This window comes from Salvelinus namaycush, chromosome 11 (genome assembly GCF_016432855.1).
Source record: "Salvelinus namaycush isolate Seneca chromosome 11, SaNama_1.0, whole genome shotgun sequence".
Lineage (NCBI taxonomy): Eukaryota > Metazoa > Chordata > Actinopteri > Salmoniformes > Salmonidae > Salvelinus > Salvelinus namaycush.
Genome location: NC_052317.1, coordinates 17951333 through 17970325, shown reverse-complemented (window position 1 = coordinate 17970325; position 18993 = coordinate 17951333). Strand labels below are relative to the sequence as shown.

Sequence of the window (18993 nt, the reverse complement as noted above, 5' to 3'; positions counted from 1 at the left end):
TTGAAAGGTATAACAGAGGGAATCATTTCAAGTAGTCAGTGAAATACTGTATGTCTGGGCTATAAGTATGTTGCGTCCTAGCCGGTTTGCAACAAGGATGCTAGCGTGGGTTTGTTGCCTCAATTGCCTGGCATTGGTAGCTAACGTTAACTGGAATTGGGTAATGTTAGCTAGCTAGTTTGTCTAGAATAAGGGCATTTACAAGAACGTCCAGCGTCTCAGTAACACCATTCACTTAGTTATTTAATGCAAGTTACATTTGTGCTTAAATTCTACATTTTACAACTGTTCAGAGGAACTAACATGCTACTAAATAAAAATAGTAAACTTACCTTGTTGCTTTCTGTTTCCAGTGTAAGCGTTCTTGTCGCCAAGGCAGAAATATCGCGAGATCACTCTCCCTCTACCTCGTCTTGGAATAAACTATTTCTAACACAAGGCTAATGTAAATAAAATGTTAAAAAGTTAAATTTTGGGCGTGAAAATCCATGAGAACATTATTACTGCTTAATATAATAGGCTGCATTTTTATTTATTTTTACTTTCAAATGTCATTACCAAGATTGAATACTGTAGCGACCCGCACAGACAGCTGTGTGTTATGTGTTAGGCTAGTAGGTGGTTATGTTGTACTGACCAGTACCCAGTGTTCGCGGGGTCCGACATGCCAATCAACCTGCTATCTGCCAATCACGGGAATGCCTGGAATGTTCTGATGCCGGGCATCCTGGCGGTTGGCGGAGTGGCGTGGAGGGGGGTTGGGCAGGGGGATGGAGCATTGGAAGTTAAGACCAGGTTTAGCCTTTGTTCTCCCTCTTTACGTCTGGGCTTCACAAGAGAAGGTCACGATTGGCTTGTGGGTTATCTGTCATTTATTTGGCGTGTGCTACGGCCCAAACAGTAGCCTGTGTAAAGTTGGTTTAATAAACCGTCAATTCGCAAACTCAAGCCTCTGTCTGGACAATTGTTCATTTATGATCTTGTCAGGTCATTACAATACAAAGTCAAACAAGAAGTATTATCTATATAACAACCACATTTATATTAATTAATCTGTTAATTCATAAAATGGTACGATAAAAAATAAGTTAATATTATCTCAAAGCAGTTCAAATATTGTCTAGACAATGAATAACAGTTATTTCTGTAGGGGAAAACCCCTTCTCATAATTTGACGCTATAGCTCACAGACAGTTGACGGAAGAGCAGAGTATGTGCACTAGACTAGGTTGTCACGTGTGAATTGTAACATAACCCACATAGAGGCGTAATAACTTTCCCTCTGCAAGTTTCTGCCTCTGATCTGTGAAAGACCGGGAGTCGAGAACATTACCATAGAAAAGTTTTAGGCTAGGACATCTGAAGAAATGTTGTGAGGATGTTATATTCTGCAACAGTGTGGCAGATATTGCTCTATAACCATAAACACTAAAGCACATTTTGGAATTTTAAAATCGTGGACACTGAAACACAATCTTTTAGTATTTTTTAATAGTTTTTTTGGTCATGAAAATGTTTTCAAATAAGCACTATTCGATGGGGATTATGCGTTCCGTGATGTCTCTACTGTTCTGGGTCCAGGTCGGAATGGCTTTCTCTGTGGCTGGACAGGAGAACACCTGTGATGCAAACAGCAGCGTCTACTATGTAGGAGAATGGTATTTTTTAGACTCAGACCATTGCACGCAGTGTGAATGCACCACAGAGGGGTCTTCTTGTGCACGGACGGAATGCACCTCTTTGCCCACCGCTTGCATCCATGTCAGCCACTATCCCACTGATTGCTGCCCAAGATGTGAGAATATAGGCTGTGAGTACCGGGGAGAGGTGTACGAACTGGGACAAAACTTCCAGGTAGGCTACAATAAATATTGCCGTACTTGGCACGATATGATCAGGTGAATCTTTTTCTCGAATTAATAAAAATAATATTTCTGGGTTGTCATTTACTTCTCAAATGTCTATTGAGTTGACTGATGTATATTGATTTTCCTCTTACTGTCATGATGGTCGTTCTGCTACCTCCTGAAGGCGGCGCTCCAAAGTCTGTCTGTGCGCAAATACACACTCCAAACTTTGGAGATGTTATTCAAAAGTAAGGTATTTCATTTCCTGTTCACAATTCTCTTGTTATACACTATATATACACCCAATCAAATTAGTGGATTCGGCTATTTCAGCCACACGTTGCTGACAGGTGTATAAAATCGAGCACACAGCCATGCAATCTCCATGGACAAACATTGGCAGTAGAATGGCCTTACTGAAGAGTGGCACTGTTATAAGATGCCACCATTTCGACAGGTCAGTTAGTAAAATTTTGAGTTGCTCTGGTCAACTGTAAGTGCTGTCATTGTGAAGTGGAAACATCTAGGAGCGACATCCGCTCAGCCGCAAAGTGGTAGGCCACATAAGCTCACAGAACAGGACCGCTGAGTGCTGAAGCATGTAATTCGTAAAAATCATCAGCACAAAAACTGTTTGTCAGGAGCTTCATGAAATGAGTTTCCATGGCCGAGCAGCTGCACACAAGACTAAGATCACCATGAGCAATGCCAAGCAAAGGCTGGAGTGGTGTAAAGCTTGCCGCCATTGGATTCTGGAGCAGTGGAAATGCATTTTCTGGAGTGATGAATCACGCTTCACCATCTGGCAGTCCGACAGACAAATCTGGGTTTGGCTGATGCCAGGAGAACGCTACCTGCCCGAATGCATAGTGCCAACTGTAAAGTTTGGTGGTGGAAGAATAATGGTCTTGGACTGTCTTTCATGGTTCAGGCTAAGCCCCTTAGTTCCAGTGAAGGGACATCTTAACACTACAGCATACAATGACATTCTAGATGATTCTGTGCTTCCAACTTTGTGGCAACAGTTTGGGTAAGGCTCTTTCTTGTTTCAGCATGACAATGCTCCCGTGCACAAGCGAGGTCCATACAGAAATGGTTTGTTGAGGTCAGTGAGGAAGAACTTGACTGGCCTGCACAGAGCCCTGAACTTAACTCCATCGAACACCTTTGGGATGAATTGGAACGCCGACTGTGAGCCAGGCCTAATCACCCAACATCAGTGCCTGACTTCAGTAATGCTCTTGTGCCTGAATGGAAACAAGTCCCCACGGCAATGTTCCAACATCTAGTGGAAAGCCTTCACAGAGGAGTGGAGGGAGGCTGTTATGGCAGCAAAGGGGGACATATTAATGCCCAGGATTTTGGAATGAGATGTTTGATGAGCAGGTGTCCACATACTTTTGGTCATGTAGTGTATGGCCTAGAATAACTCACCCAGCAGTATGTTTTATAGTATTGTCTTTACTGAAACATATCTGGGTGTCGGGCTGTTTTTGGCACTGCATGCTGATGAAATTTCGAATATGGATAATTTGCCCTACCCAGTGGTTTGTTGTAGAACTACCACTACTGCTATAAAGGCCTAATGGTCGTCTTTTATTATTGTTATTATTTTTTCACACCTTTATTTAACCAGGTAGGCCAGTTGAGAACAAGTTCTCATTTACAACTGCGACCTGGCCAAGATAAAGCAAAGCAGTGCGACACAAACAACAACACAGAGTTACACATGGAATAAACAAACATACAGTCAATAATAGAATAGAAAAAGTTTATATACAGTGTGTGCAAATGAGGTAGGATAAGGGGGGTAAGGCAATAAATAGGCCATAGTGGCGAAATAATTACAATATAGCAATTAAACACTGGAGTGATAGATGTGCAGAAGATAGATGTGCAGAAGATGAGTGTGCAAGTAAAGATACTGGGGTGCAAAGGAGCAAAATAAATCAAATAAATAACAGTATGGGGATGAGGTAGTTGGATGGGCTATTTACAGATGGGCTGTGTACAGGTGCAGTGATCTGTGAGCTGCTCTGACAGCTGGTGCTTAAAGTTAGTGAGGGAAATATGAGTCTCCAGCTTCAGTGATTTTTGCAGTTAGTTCCAGTCATTGGCAGCAGAGAACTGGAAGGAAAGGCGGCCAAAGGAAGAGTTGGCTTTGGGGGTGACCAGTGAATTATACCTGCTGGAGCGCGTGCTACGGGTGAGTGCTGCTATGGTTACCAGTGAGCTGAGATAAGGCGGGGCTTTACCTAGCAGAGACTTATAGATGACCTGGAGCCAGTGGGTTTGGCGATGAATATGAAGCGAGGGCCAGCCAACGAGAGCATATAGGTCGCAGTGGTGGGTAGTATATGGGGCTTTGGTGACAAAACGGATGGCACTGTGATAGACTGCATCCAATTTGCTGAGTAGAGTGTTGGAGGCTATTTTGTAAATTACATCGCCAAAGTCGAGGATCGGTAGGACAGTCAGTTTTACGAGGGTATGTTTGGCAGCATGAGTGAAGGAGGCTTTGTTGCGAAATAGGAAGCCGATTCTAGATTTAACTTTGGGATTGGAGATGCTTGATGTGAGTCTGGAAGGAGAGTTTACAGTCTAACCAAACACCTAGGTATTTGTAGTTGTCCACATATTCTAAGTCAGAACCGTCCAGAGTTGTGATGCTGGATGGGCGGGCAGGTGGGCAGCGATCGGTTGAAGAGCATGCATTTAGTTTTACTTGCATTTAAGAGCAGTTGGAGGCCACGGAAGGAGAGTTGTATGGCATTGAAGCTTGTCTGAAGGTTAGTTAACTCAGTGTCCAAAGAAGGGCCAGAAGTATACAGAATGGTGTCGTCTGCATAGAGGTGGATCAGAGAATCACCAGCAGCAAGAGCAACATCATTGATGTATACAGAAAAGAGAGTCGGCTCGAGAATTGAACCCTGTGGCACCCCCATAGAGACTGCCAGAGGTCCGGACAACAGGCCCTCTGATTTGACACACTGAACTCTGTCTGAGAATTAGTTGCTGAACCAGGCGAGGCAGTCATTTGAGAAACCAAGGCTGTTGAGTCTGCTGATAAGAATGTGGTGATTTACAGAGTCAAAAGCCTTGGCCAGGTCAATGAATACGGCTGCACAGCATTGTCTCTTATCGATCGCGGTCATGATATCGTTTAGGACCTTGAGCGTGGCTGATGTGCACCCATGACCAGCTCGGAAACCAGATTGCATAGTGGAGAAGGTACGGTGGGATTCGAAATAGTCGGTGATCTGTTTGTTAACTTGGCTTTCGAAGACCTTAGAAAGGCAGGGTAGGATAGATATAGGTCTGTAGCAGTTTGGGTCTAGAGTGTCTCCCCCGTTGAAGAGGGGGATGACCACGACAGCTTTCCAATCTTTGGGGATCTCAGACGATACGAAAGAGAGGTTGAACAGGCTAGTAATAGGGGTTGCAACAATTTCAGCGGATAATTTTAGAAGTAGAGAGTCCAGATTGTCTAGCCCGACTGATTTGTAGGGGTCAAGATTGTGTAGCTCTTTCAGAAAATCAGCTATCTGGATTTGGGTGAAGGAGAAATGGGGGAGGCTTGGGCAAGTTGCTGTGGGGGGTACGGCTAAAGGCTATAAGAACTGGTTGTCTAGTACGTTCGGAACAGAGAGTAAAAGGAGCAGGTTTCCGGGCACGGTAGAATAGATTCAAGGCATAATGTACAGACAAAGGAATGGTATGATGTGAATACAGTGGAGGTAAACCTATGCATTGAGTGACGATGAGAGAGATATTGTCTCTAGAAACATCATTTAAACCAGGTGAGGTCAACGCATGTGTGGGAGGTGGAACTAAAGGGTTAGCTAAGGCGTATTGAGCAGGGCTAGAGGCTCTACAGTGAAATAAGGCAATAATCACTAACCAAAACAGAAAAGGACAAGGCATATTTACATTAGGGAGAGGCATGCGTAGTCGAGTGATCATAGGGGTCCAGTGAGTAGCTCAGCGGGCTGGAGACACGGCGATTCAGACAGCTAGCGGGCCGGGGCTAGCAAGCTAGCAGAAGAAGAATGAGGGACGTAGCGACGGAAGAAGTCTCTTGTAGCCCTCTCGTGCTGTTACTGTCGGCAGATCAGTCGTGATGGATCAGCAGGGCTCCGTGTGATAAAAGCGTCCAGACCAATTGGCAAAATAGGTAAAGTGGCCAAAGAATTTGTCCGATGGGCCTCTTCAGCTAACAGTCCAATATGCTCTAGACAGCTAGCGGGCCGCGGCTAGCAGGCTAGAAGATGGGCATTCAGGGGACATCGCGACGGAGGAGCCAGTTGAAAAACCCCCTTGGGCAGATTACATCGGTAGTCCAGTCGTGATGAATCGGCGGGGCTCCGTGTCGGCAGTAAAATAGGTATTGTAGCCCAAGGAGTGGCTGATGGACCTCTTCGGCTAGCCGGGAGATGGGCCTAGCAAAGGCTAGCTCCAGGCTAATTGGTTCTTGTTTTGGGACAGAGATGTTAGCCAGGAGTGACCACTCGGATAGCAGCTAGCTGCAATGATCCAGGACAAAAGGTTCAGAGCTTGCGGTACAAATCCGGAGATATGGAGAAAAATAAGTACGATTTGCTCTGGTTTGAATCACGCTGTGCAGACTGGCAAGAGTTGTTCGGGCTAAAGGTTAGCTGATGACCGCTAGCAGTGGCTAGCTGACTACTAGCTAGTAACTAGTTAGCTGGCTAGCTTCTGTTGGGGGTTCCAGTTCAAAAGTAAAGAAAATAGCAGATCCATACCACATTGAGTGAGGCGGATTGCAGGAGATTATGTTGAAGTTGAGGTTAAGAATAATATTTTAAAAATATACGCAAAGAAAAAAGATATAAAAAGATATATACACGTGACACGACAAGACGAAGACAAAAATTTCTGACTGCTACGCCATCTTGTTTGGATACAGTATAGCTGGTTTATTTTACACCTGCTCAATTAGGTTAGTAGCTGAAAAGCTGTTACTGACAGGGACTGTAACTTGTGGAGATACTGCCACATGGAGGCAGTATGCTGCTGTTAAATGCTGAATCTTGCTACATTTACAGCCAGTCTATTCAAATGTGCAGATGTAAATTGAGAGAACAGATAAAGACATAAATCACCCAGTTGATATTGAGATTCTTCTGGGGGCACATTGTAAATGTTTTGATAATCTCCTTCATAGTCCTCATCCATAATATTGAATGGGTTCTTCAGTCATATTTGTTGTTTGTTTCTAATTGCATCTATGTTTCTTGTTTGTGATTAGGTTGCTGTGCTATTGATTACATACAACTCTTTGTTGTCTGTTGCTGTAATCAGCAGAATCATTAGCCACAGTTCAACCTGCTTGAAGAATAAACTCCTTTGCTTCAGTGGAAAGAGGAAAGCAGAGCCAACAAAGCCAAGCAGAAATGCAATACCCCCTCAGTCAATGAATTAGAATATGAAACGACTCTGGCAACAGAAAAGCCAAGCCAGTGAGATTTACTCTTGGCTCATTGTCCTCTTGATGAGGTTATTATGGTTAATGGGAGATCCCTAAGGGGATAATCAGAGGCCCTCTGACACAGCACTGGATGAGCTAAGAGACATTAAGCCCAGAGCCTCATGGTGTTATTTTCTTCCACTTCATTTAACCCAACCTCTGTATCTGAACCACATGCAGAGATGCTGATAAACATCCAATACCGTGACAGGGGAAAACATCTGTTAACGGTTTACATGAACTCAGTACAATAAAACATACATTACACATACCGTACCAGTCAGAAGTTTGGACACACCTACTCATTCAAGGGTTTTTCTTTATTTGACTATGTTCTACATTGTCGAATAATAGTGAAGACATCCAAACTATAAAATAACACATATGGAATCATGTAGAATACAAAAAAGTGTTAAACAAATCGGAATATATTTTATATTTTATATTTTTCAAAGTAGCCACCCTTTGCCTTAATGACAGCTTTGCACACTCTTGGCATTCTCTCTACCAGCTTCACCTGGAATGCTTTTCCAAAAGTCTTGAAGGAGTTCCCACATATGCTGAGCACTTGTTAGCTGCTTTTCCTTCACTCAGCTATCCAACTTATCCCAAACCATCTCAATTGGTTTGAGGTCGGGGGATTCTGGAGGCCAGGTCATCTGATGCAGCATTCCATCACTCTCTTTCTTGGTCAAATATCACTTACACAGCCTGGAGGTGTGTTGGGTCATTGTCCTGTGGAAAAACACATTTAGTCCCACTAAGCGTAAACCAGATGGGATGGCGTATCGCTGCAGAATGCTGTGGTAGCCATGCTGGTTAAGTGTGCCTTGAATTCTAAATTAATCACAGACAGTGTCACCAGCAAAGCACCCCCACACCATCACACCTCCTCCTCCATGCTTCACGGTGGGAACCATTAATGCGGTGATCATCCATTCACCTACTCTGCATCTCAGTGGCAGTCCTCATGAGAGCCAGTTTCATCATAGCACTTGATGGTTTTTGCTACTGCACTTGAAGAAACTTTTTCTTGAAATTTTACAGACTGACTGACCTTCATGTCTTAAAGTAATGATGGACTGTCATTTCTATTTTCTTATTTGAGCTGTTCTTGCCATAATATGGACTTGGTCTTTGGTCGAGTGCCCTGTCTCAATAAATGACAAATAACATCTTGGGAGGTATTTTCTGTCCAAATGCTCATGTCTAACAGTGATACCGTATCTGCCAGTGGCAGTCTAAAGAACACTGGTAGGACTACGTCTGTGGTTGCATGCCAAATTACACCCTATTCCCCTATGGCCTCTGGTCAAAAGTAGTGCACTATAAAAGGAATAGGGTGCCATTTGGGACACCGTCCTCTGTCTCTGACAGCCTGTGTTTTGTTCTGTGTGATTGGCAGCCAAGTGAGTGCGAGCAGTGTACCTGTGACAGTGATGGCATCGCACGCTGCCTGGTGGCAGACTGTGCCCCCCCGCCCTGCGTCAACCCTGTCAACACCAATGGGAAGTGCTGCCCTGAATGCCCAGAGGGTGAGTGAACTGACCTCGTGGTTATTACATAGAACCTGTGAACGGATTACACATTTTTTAAAGATGTCCCGGAGAGACAGAGAAGTGGGTAATCTCCTGTGGATGATATAGAACATTAAGGGAAATAGGGAAAGAATGAACTTGTCTAAGTATGTCTCACCTAAGTAGCAGCTAGCATATCCATCAGTGTCAATATTAGCTAGCTATAATCATGATTCCTAAATTATAATTAGCCAAACTCCCTCAAATAACACCTCTTTTTCTCCACACACGCTTACAGTAAGTGGCTGTGCGATATCACAGGTCATCAAATTCTTTATTGACAATGAAGCATTCTATTTGATTCTACTCTAGGCAAAGGGAGATGAGAGAGTCTAGATACAGGGAAGATGATGTTCACATTCCTCACATTGTCTATTCTCTGTGCAGAAACAGTTGTTCATAATTGACCGTTTATTGTGATTGATGCATGCCGTTAGTTTTGTCACATTACTGTTGTCAGCACCACAAGCAGCAATATACGGTATGAATGTGATCATTTATCCAAACAAATAGAAGTAGTGGGGGAAGAATAACTATATCAGCATGAAATAATGCTCTTCACACACCGTTACCAATGACCGATCCACTCTCTCCTGTTCTACTGAGACACACAATAGCTATTTAAAAGGAAGTTTATCAAGTTGGAAAATAGCCAGTTGAAGATGCTTTCATGGTTTGATTTTAGGTGGTCTATGACCGCACAATTAAGTGTACATAGTTTTTTCAATTACAGTAATTCAGAGTTAATCAAGTCTTATTGTCTGTAGTTCAACTTCCACTGAAAATACCCTCTCCTCTTTATGGTAGATGTGACAGTTATATCCTCATGGAAAGAGAAGTACAATGCAAAATATCACAACCAAATGGCAAGTAAAGAGAAATGATTGTGTGTTTCCCCAGGGCCCAACTGCTATGTGGATTTGACCCGCAGCCAGGTGATCCCAGGGGTGGAACCTGTATGGGTGGACTCCTGCACAAAGTGTCGCTGTCACGACTCAGGTGACGCTGGCTACTGGGAAGGCAACCACTTGGCCACCTGTTCTCGCGTACATAACTGCACCCCAGAAGAGGCTAGCCAGAAGAACTGATGAAGTAGTACCAGTCATTTGCCCCAGTGTAGGGTGAAGCTGCCCCTAGACAGTGATCTTTGGTCAGCTTTGCATTTCCTCCCACCAATGGTTAAGGTTAGGATTGGGGGACGGTAAGCTGATCCTAGATCTGTACCATGGGGAAACTTCACCCCAGCATGATTTTCCCCTGAAGGTTAGGTGGTTATCAGCAGGACTTGAAGAGGAAGAGACATACTAACTGACGTACTGTAGCATGTAGTACCAATGTGGATCTATTTGCGTTCTCTTGTCTAAACCTAAACCTATTCCAAATGACTATCAATTAATGAACTTGTGAAGTGGCAGTTCACTCTCAAATCAAAGTTTGTTCATGCTTAAAAAGTGGTCTTATGTCAAGATGAGTTAACGTCCCACACAATCTGCTGTCGATACATAAAACGTATGCATGCATGACTGTAAGTCGCTTTGGATAAAAGCGTCTGCTAAATATTATATATATTATGTTATAAACTCCAACTATAAGCCTCCATCCCAAATGAATGGGGAACGATGGCACTATCTATTTTTTGGGAGATGGAGGCAGATAGCTGAATCTACACCACAGATGGTTTGGGACCATCTCATGATTCTCATCTTGATATTAGACCACTTTTAAGATCTGAAAACACATCTGATTAACTTAGATTTGGGAGTGAACTATCTTTTGAACATTCCTTGCCGAAAACATTTCCTAATGTAGTTGAAGGAGTGGGCAGTTTGACCCAACTGCCTCCTTAAACTGTATGTATACTGTAAACACGGATTAAGCCAGTAAAGTAGTGAATGCATATTTCTAAGCTAGTTGGACTGTATCGATGTAATGTAGATTATAGAGACTATCCTACATTTTCAGATGTTACACTTATTGGAAGATTTTATTAATTTAGGTATAACATCTCCATTGCATTTGAATTTGATGTGAATGGAACATTATAGATATGAAAAAATAGGTTCTGAAAGCTGAAGGCTAGTGTAAGAAACATTAAGTTGTGTATGAATATTATAGTTTTGTAAACTATAAACAACTCACTATCAGAATGTCAGAGACCCATAATTGTATATAACTGTTTAAATTTTGCCGGATCCCAGGAAGAGTGGCTGCTGCCTTGGCAGAGTTGATCAGAGTTGATCAAAGAGTTGATCAGGCTGTTGATTGTGGCCTGTGGAATGTTGTCCCACTCCTCTTCAATGGCTGTGCGAAATTGATAGCTATTGGTGGGAACTGGAACACTCTGTCTTACATGTCGATCCAGAGCATCCAAAACATGCTCAATGGGTGGCATGTCTGGTGAGTATGTAGGCCATGGAAAAACTGGGACATTTTCAGCTTCCAGGAATTGTGTACAGATCCTTGCGACATGGGGCCGTGCATTATCTCTGTGCATTCAGATTGCCATTGATAAAATGCAATTGAGTTCTTTGTCCATAGCTTATGCATTTCCATACCATAACCCCACCGCCACCATGGGGCACTCTGTTCACAACGTTGACGTCAGCAAACCGCTTACCCACACGATGCCATACACGTGGTCTGCGGTTGTGAGGCCGGTTGGACATAATACCAAATTCTCTAAAATGACGTTGGAGGCGGCTTATGGTAGAGAAATTAACATTAAATTATCTGGCAACAGCTCTGGTGGACATTCCTGCAGTCAGCATGCCAATTGCACTCTAAATGATCTGGCAACAGCTCTGGTGGACATTCCTGCAGTCAGCATGCCAATTGCATCCCTCAAAACTTGAGATATCTGTGGCATTGTGTTGTGTGACGAAACTGCACATTTTAGATTGGCCTTTTATTGTCCCCAGCACAAGGTTCACCTGTGTAATGATCATGCTGTTTAATCAGCTTCTTAATATGGCACACCTGTTAGGTGGATGGATTATCTTGGGAAATGAGAAATGCTCACTAACAGGGATGTAAGCACATTTGTGCACAAAATTTGAGATAAAGAATAATTTTGTGCATATGGAACATTTCTGGGATCTTTTCTTTCAGCCCATGAAACATGGGACCAACACTTTACATGTTGGGTTAATATTTTTGTTCAGTGTAAATACAAATACAAACAAATTAGTATGAACATGAAAACTATACGCTGTTCACTTGCTTCCTTCACATCCATTTTGTAGGGACCATTGCATGGAAACCAAAAAAGTAGAGAAACTGTTCTTCTTCTGTATGTTTGTGTGCAGCATATTGGTCCATGCTGGTATGAATAGACTACATGGATAGACTATATGGATAGACTACATGGATAGACTACATGGATAGACTATATGGATAAACTAGATGGATAGACTACATGGATAGACTACATGGATAGACTACATGGATAGACTATATGGATAGACTACATGGATAGACTACATGGATAGACTACATGGATAGACTACATGGATAGACTACATGGATAGACTATATGGATAGTGTTGGGTATGCGTAACTGGCTGTAAGGGAGTCAGGCGCAGGAGAGCAGAAGTTGGGTAGCCAAAGGAGAATTTTATTTCGGCGAACAAAACACACGGCACTAATAACACTAAACACAATATGGGTTGACAAAATCCAGCGCAGACCAGTCTAGCGTGCACATACAAGAAACAACAAACAATTCCACACACAGACATGGGGGGGAACAGAGGGTTATATACACGTCTAATACTGAGGGAAATGAAACCAGGTGTGTAGGAAAACAAGACAAGACAAATGGAAAAATGAAAGGTGGATCGGCGATGGCTAGAAAGCCGCTGAAGTCGACCGAACAACGCCGCCAGAACAAGGAGAGGAACCGACTTCGGCGGAAGTCGTGACAGATAGACTATATGGATAGCCTATATGGATAAACTATATGGATAGCCTATTTGGATAAACTATATGGATAGCCTATATGGATAAACTATATGGATAGACTACATGGATAGACTATATGGATAGACTACATGCATAGACTATATGGATAGACTAAATGGATATACTACATGGATAGACTATATGGATAGATAGACTACATGGATAGACTACATGGATAGACTATATGGGTAGACTATAATGATAGACTACATGGAAAGACTATATAGATAGACTATATGGATAGACTACATGGATAGACTATATGGATATATTATATGGATAGACTATATAGATAGACATATGGATAGACTACATGGATAGACTATATGGATAGATAGACTATATGGATAGATAGACTATATGGATAGACTATATGGATAGACTATATGGATAAACTACATGGATAAACTACATAGATAGACTACATGGATAGACTATATCGATAGACATATGGATAGACTACATGGATAGACTATATGGATAGATAGATTATATGGATAGACTATATGGATAGACTACATGGATAGACCATATAGATAGACTATATGGATAGACTACATGGATAGAGTATGTGGATAGACTACATGGATAGACTACATGGATAGACTACATGGATAGAGTATATGGATAGACTACATGGATAGACTATATGGATAGACTACATGGATAGACTATATGGGTAGACTATAATGCTAGACTACATGGAAAGACTATATGGATAGACTGTATGGATAGACTACATGGATAGACTATATGGATAGCTTATATGGATACACCATATTGATAAACTATATGGACAAACTACATGGATAGACTACATAGATAGACTACATGGATAGACCATATAGACAGACATATGGATAGACTACATGGATAGACTATATGGATAAATAGACTATATGGATAGACTACATGGATAGACTACATGGATAGACTATATGGATAGACTACATGGATAGACTACATGGATAGACTATATGGATAGACTACATGGATAAACTATATGGATAGACTACATGGATAGACTACATGGATAGATAGACCACATGGATAGACTATATAGGTAGACTATATGGATAGACTACATGGATAGACTATATGGATAGATAGACCACATGGATAGACTATATAGGTAGACTATATGGATAGACTACATGGATAGACTATATGGATAAACTATATGGATAGACTACATGGATAGACTACATGGATAGACAATATGGATAAACTACATGGATAGACTACATGGATAGATAGACCACATGGATAGACTATATAGGAAGACTATATGGATAGACTACATGGATAGACTATATGGATAAACTATATGGATAGACTACATGGATAGACTACATGGATAGACAATATGGATAAACTTTTTGGATAGACTACATGGATAGACTATATGGATAAACTATATGGATAGACTACATGGATAGACTACATGGGTAGACTATATGGATAGACTACATGAACAGACTATATGGATTGACTACATGTATAGACTATATGGATAGACTATATGGATAGATAGACTACATGGATAGACTACATGGATAGACTATATCGATAGACTACATGGATAGATAGACTACATGCATAGACTATATGGATAGACTAAATGGATATACTACATGGATAGACTATATGGATAGACTATATGGATAGATAGACTACATGGATAGACTACATGGATAGACTATATGGGTAGACTATAATGATAGACTACATGGAAAGCCTATGTTGATAGACTATATGGATAGACTACATGGATAGACTATATGGATAGATTATATGGATACACTATATGGATAAACTATATGGATAAACTACATGGATAGACTATATAGATAGACTATATGGATAGACTACATGGATAGACTATAGGGATAGACTACATGGATAGACTATATGGATAGACTACATGGAAAGACTGCATGGATGGACTACATGGATAGATTACATGGATAGACTACATGGATAGATTATATGGATAGATAGACTATATGGATAGACTACATTGATAGACGATATGGATAGATAGACTACATGGATAGACTACATGGATAAACTACATGGATAGACTATATGGATAGACTACATGGATATACTATATGGATAGATAGACTATATGGATAGACTATATGGATAGATAGACTATATGGATAGACTATATCGGTAGACTATATGGATAGACTACATGGATAGACTATATGGATAGACTAAATCGATAGACTATATGGGTAGACTATATGGATATACTACATGGATAGACTATATGCATAGACTATATGGATAGATAGACTACACGGATAGACTACATGGATAGACTATAGGGGTAGACTATAATGATAGACTACATGGAAAGACTATATGGATAGACTATATGTTTAGACTACATGGATAGACTATATGGATAGATTATATGGATACACTATATGGATAAACTATATGGATAAACTACATGGATAGAATACATATATAGACTACATGGAAAGACTATATATATAGATTATATGGATAGACTACATGGATAGACTATATGGATAGATAGACTATATGGATAGACTATATGGATAGACTATATGGATAGACTACATGGATAGACTATATAGATAGACTATATGGATAGACTACATGGATAGACTATAAGGATAGACTACATGGATAGACTACATGGACAGACTATATGGATAGACTACATGGATAGTCTATCTATAGACTACATGGACTACATATATGGATAGACTACATGGATAGACTATATGGATAGACTACGTGGATAGACTACATGGATAGCCTATATGGATAGACTACATGGATAGACTATATGGGTAGACTATAATGATAGACTACATGGAAAGACTACATGGATAGACTATATGGATAGACTACATGGATAGACTATATGGATAGATTATATGGATACACTATATGGATAAACTATATGGATTAACTACATGGATAGACTACATAGATAGACTACATGGATAGACTATATAGATAGACATATGGATAGACTACATGGATAGACTACATGGATAGACTATATGGATAGATAGACTATATGGATAGACTATATGGATAGACTACATGGATAGACTATATAGATAGACTATATGGATAGACTATATGGATAGATAGACTATATGGATAGACTATATAGGTAGACTATATGGATAGACTACATGGATAGACTATATGGATAGATAGACTATATGGATAGACTATATGGATAGATAGACTATATGGATAGACTATATGGGTAGACTATATGGATAGACTACATGGATAGACATATGGATAGACTAAATCGATAGACTATATGGGTAGACTATATGGATATACTACATGGATAGACTATATGGATAGACTATATGGATAGATAGACTACATGGATAGACTACATGGATAGACTATATGGGTAGACTATAATGATAGACTACAAGGAAAGACTATATGGATAGACTATATGTTTAGACTACATGGATAGACTATATGGATAGATTATATGGATACACTATATGGATAAACTATATGGATAAACTACATGGATAGACTACATATATAGACGACATGGAAAGACTATATATATAGATTATATGGATAGACTACATGGATAGACTACATGGATAGACAATATGGATAGATAGACTAGATGGATAGACTATATGGGTAGACTATAATGATAGACTACATGGATAAACTACATGGATAGACTATATGGATAGACTATATGGATAGACTACATGGATAGACTATAGGGATAGACTACATGGATAGACTACATGGATAGACTTTATGGATAGACTACATGGATAGACTGCATGGATGGACTACATGGATAGATTACATGGATAGACTACATGGATAGATTATATGGATAGATAGACTATATGGATAGACTACATTGATAGACGATATGGATAGATAGACTATATGGATAGACTATATGGATAGATAGACTATATGGATAGACTATATGGGTAGACTATATGGATAGACTACATGGATAGACTATATGGATAGATAGACTATATGGATAGACTATATGGATAGATAGACTATATGGATAGACTATATGGGTAGACTATATGGATAGATTACATGGATAGACTATATGGATAGACTAAATCGATAGACGATATGGGTAGACTATATGGATATACTACATGGATAGACTATATGGATAGACTATATGGATAGATAGACTACATGGATAGACTACATGGATAGACTATATGGGTAGACTATAATGATAGACTACATGGAAAGACTATATGGATAGACTATATGTAAGACTACATGGATAGACTATATGGATAGATTATATGGATACACTATATGGATAAACTATATGGATAAACTACATGGATAGAATTCATATATAGACTACATGGAAAGACTATATATATAGATTATATGGATAGACTACATGGATAGACTACATGGATAGACTATATGGATAGATAGACTATATGGATAGACTATATGGATAGACTATATGGATAGACTACATGGATAGACTATATAGATAGACTATATGGATAGACTACATGGATAGACTATATGGATAGACTACATGGATAGACTACATGGACAGACTATATGGATAGACTACATGGATAGACTATATGGATAGACTACATGGATAGACTACATGGACAGACTATATGAATAGACTACATGGATAGACTACATGGATAGACTACATGGATAGACTATATTGATAGACTACGTGGATAGACTACATGGATAGCCTATATGGATAGACTACATGGATAGACTATATGGGTAGACTATAATGATAGACTACATGGAAAGACTACATGGATAGACTATATGGATAGATTATATGGATACACTATATGGATAAACTATATGGATTAACTACATGGATAGACTACATAGATAGACTACATGGATAGACTATATAGATAGACATATGGATAGACTACATGGATAGACTACATGGATAGACTATATGGATAGATAGACTATATGGATAGACTATATGGATAGACTATATGGATAGACTACATGGATAGACTATATAGATAGACTATATGGATAGACTATATGGATAGATAGACTATATGGATAGACTATATAGGTAGACTATATGGATAGACTACATGGATAGACTATATGGATAGATAGACTATATGGATAGACTATATGGATAGATAGACTATATGGATAGACTATATGGGTAGACTATATGGATAGACTACATGGATAGACATATGGATAGACTAAATCGATAGACTATATGGGTAGACTATATGGATATACTACATGGATAGACTATATGGATAGACTATATGGATAGATAGACTACATGGATAGACTACATGGATAGACTATATGGGTAGACTATAATGATAGACTACAAGGAAAGACTATATGGATAGACTACATGGATAGACATATGGATAGACTAAATCGATAGACTATATGGGTAGACTATATGGATATACTACATGGATAGACTATATGGATAGACTATATGGATAGATAGACTACATGGATAGACTACATGGATAGACTATATGGATAGATTATATGGATACACTATATGGATAAACTATATGGATAAACTACATGGATAGACTACATATATAGACGACATGGAAAGACTATATATATAGATTATATGGATAGACTACATGGATAGACTACATGGATAGACAATATGAATAGATAGACTAGATGGATAGACTATATGGGTAGACTATAATGATAGATTACATGGATAAACTATATGGATAAACTACATGGATAGACTATATGGATAGACTATATGGATAGACTACATGGATAGACTATAGGGATAGACTACATGGATAGACTACATGGATAGACTTTATGGATAGACTACATGGATAGACTGCATGGATGGACTACATGGATAGATTACATGGATAGACTACATGGATAGATTATATGGATAGATAGACTATATGGATAGACTACATTGATAGACGATATGGATAGATAGACTATATGGATAGACTATATGGATAGATAGACTATATGGATAGACTATATGGGTAGACTATATGGATAGACTACATGGATAGACTATATGGATAGATAGACTATATGGATAGACTATATG

General features: G+C 39.8%; 1 protein-coding gene across 1 annotated transcript; it reads left to right on the top strand.

The window, feature by feature from the left end:
* The first annotated feature begins 1587 nt into the window (after positions 1 to 1587).
* On the top strand, positions 1588 to 10000 carry zgc:113531 (uncharacterized protein LOC541359 homolog). Its single transcript, XM_039004555.1, has 3 exons — positions 1588 to 1854; positions 8741 to 8870; positions 9813 to 10000. Exons 1-3 carry the CDS (start codon positions 1588 to 1590, stop codon positions 9998 to 10000), a joined length of 585 nt encoding a protein of 194 aa, XP_038860483.1.
* Positions 10001 to 18993: the final 8993 nt, after the last annotated feature.

Excerpts from the sequence above, each read along its gene's own strand:
- zgc:113531 (XM_039004555.1), top strand. The coding sequence starts at position 1,588 with ATGGCTTTCTCTGTGGCTGGACAGGAGAACACCTGTGATGCAAACAGC. Across the intron at positions 1,855-8,740 it reads AACTGGGACAAAACTTCCAG|CCAAGTGAGTGCGAGCAGTG; the intron begins GTAGGCTACAAT and ends TGTGATTGGCAG. Across the intron at positions 8,871-9,812 it reads CTGCCCTGAATGCCCAGAGG|GGCCCAACTGCTATGTGGAT; the intron begins GTGAGTGAACTG and ends GTGTTTCCCCAG.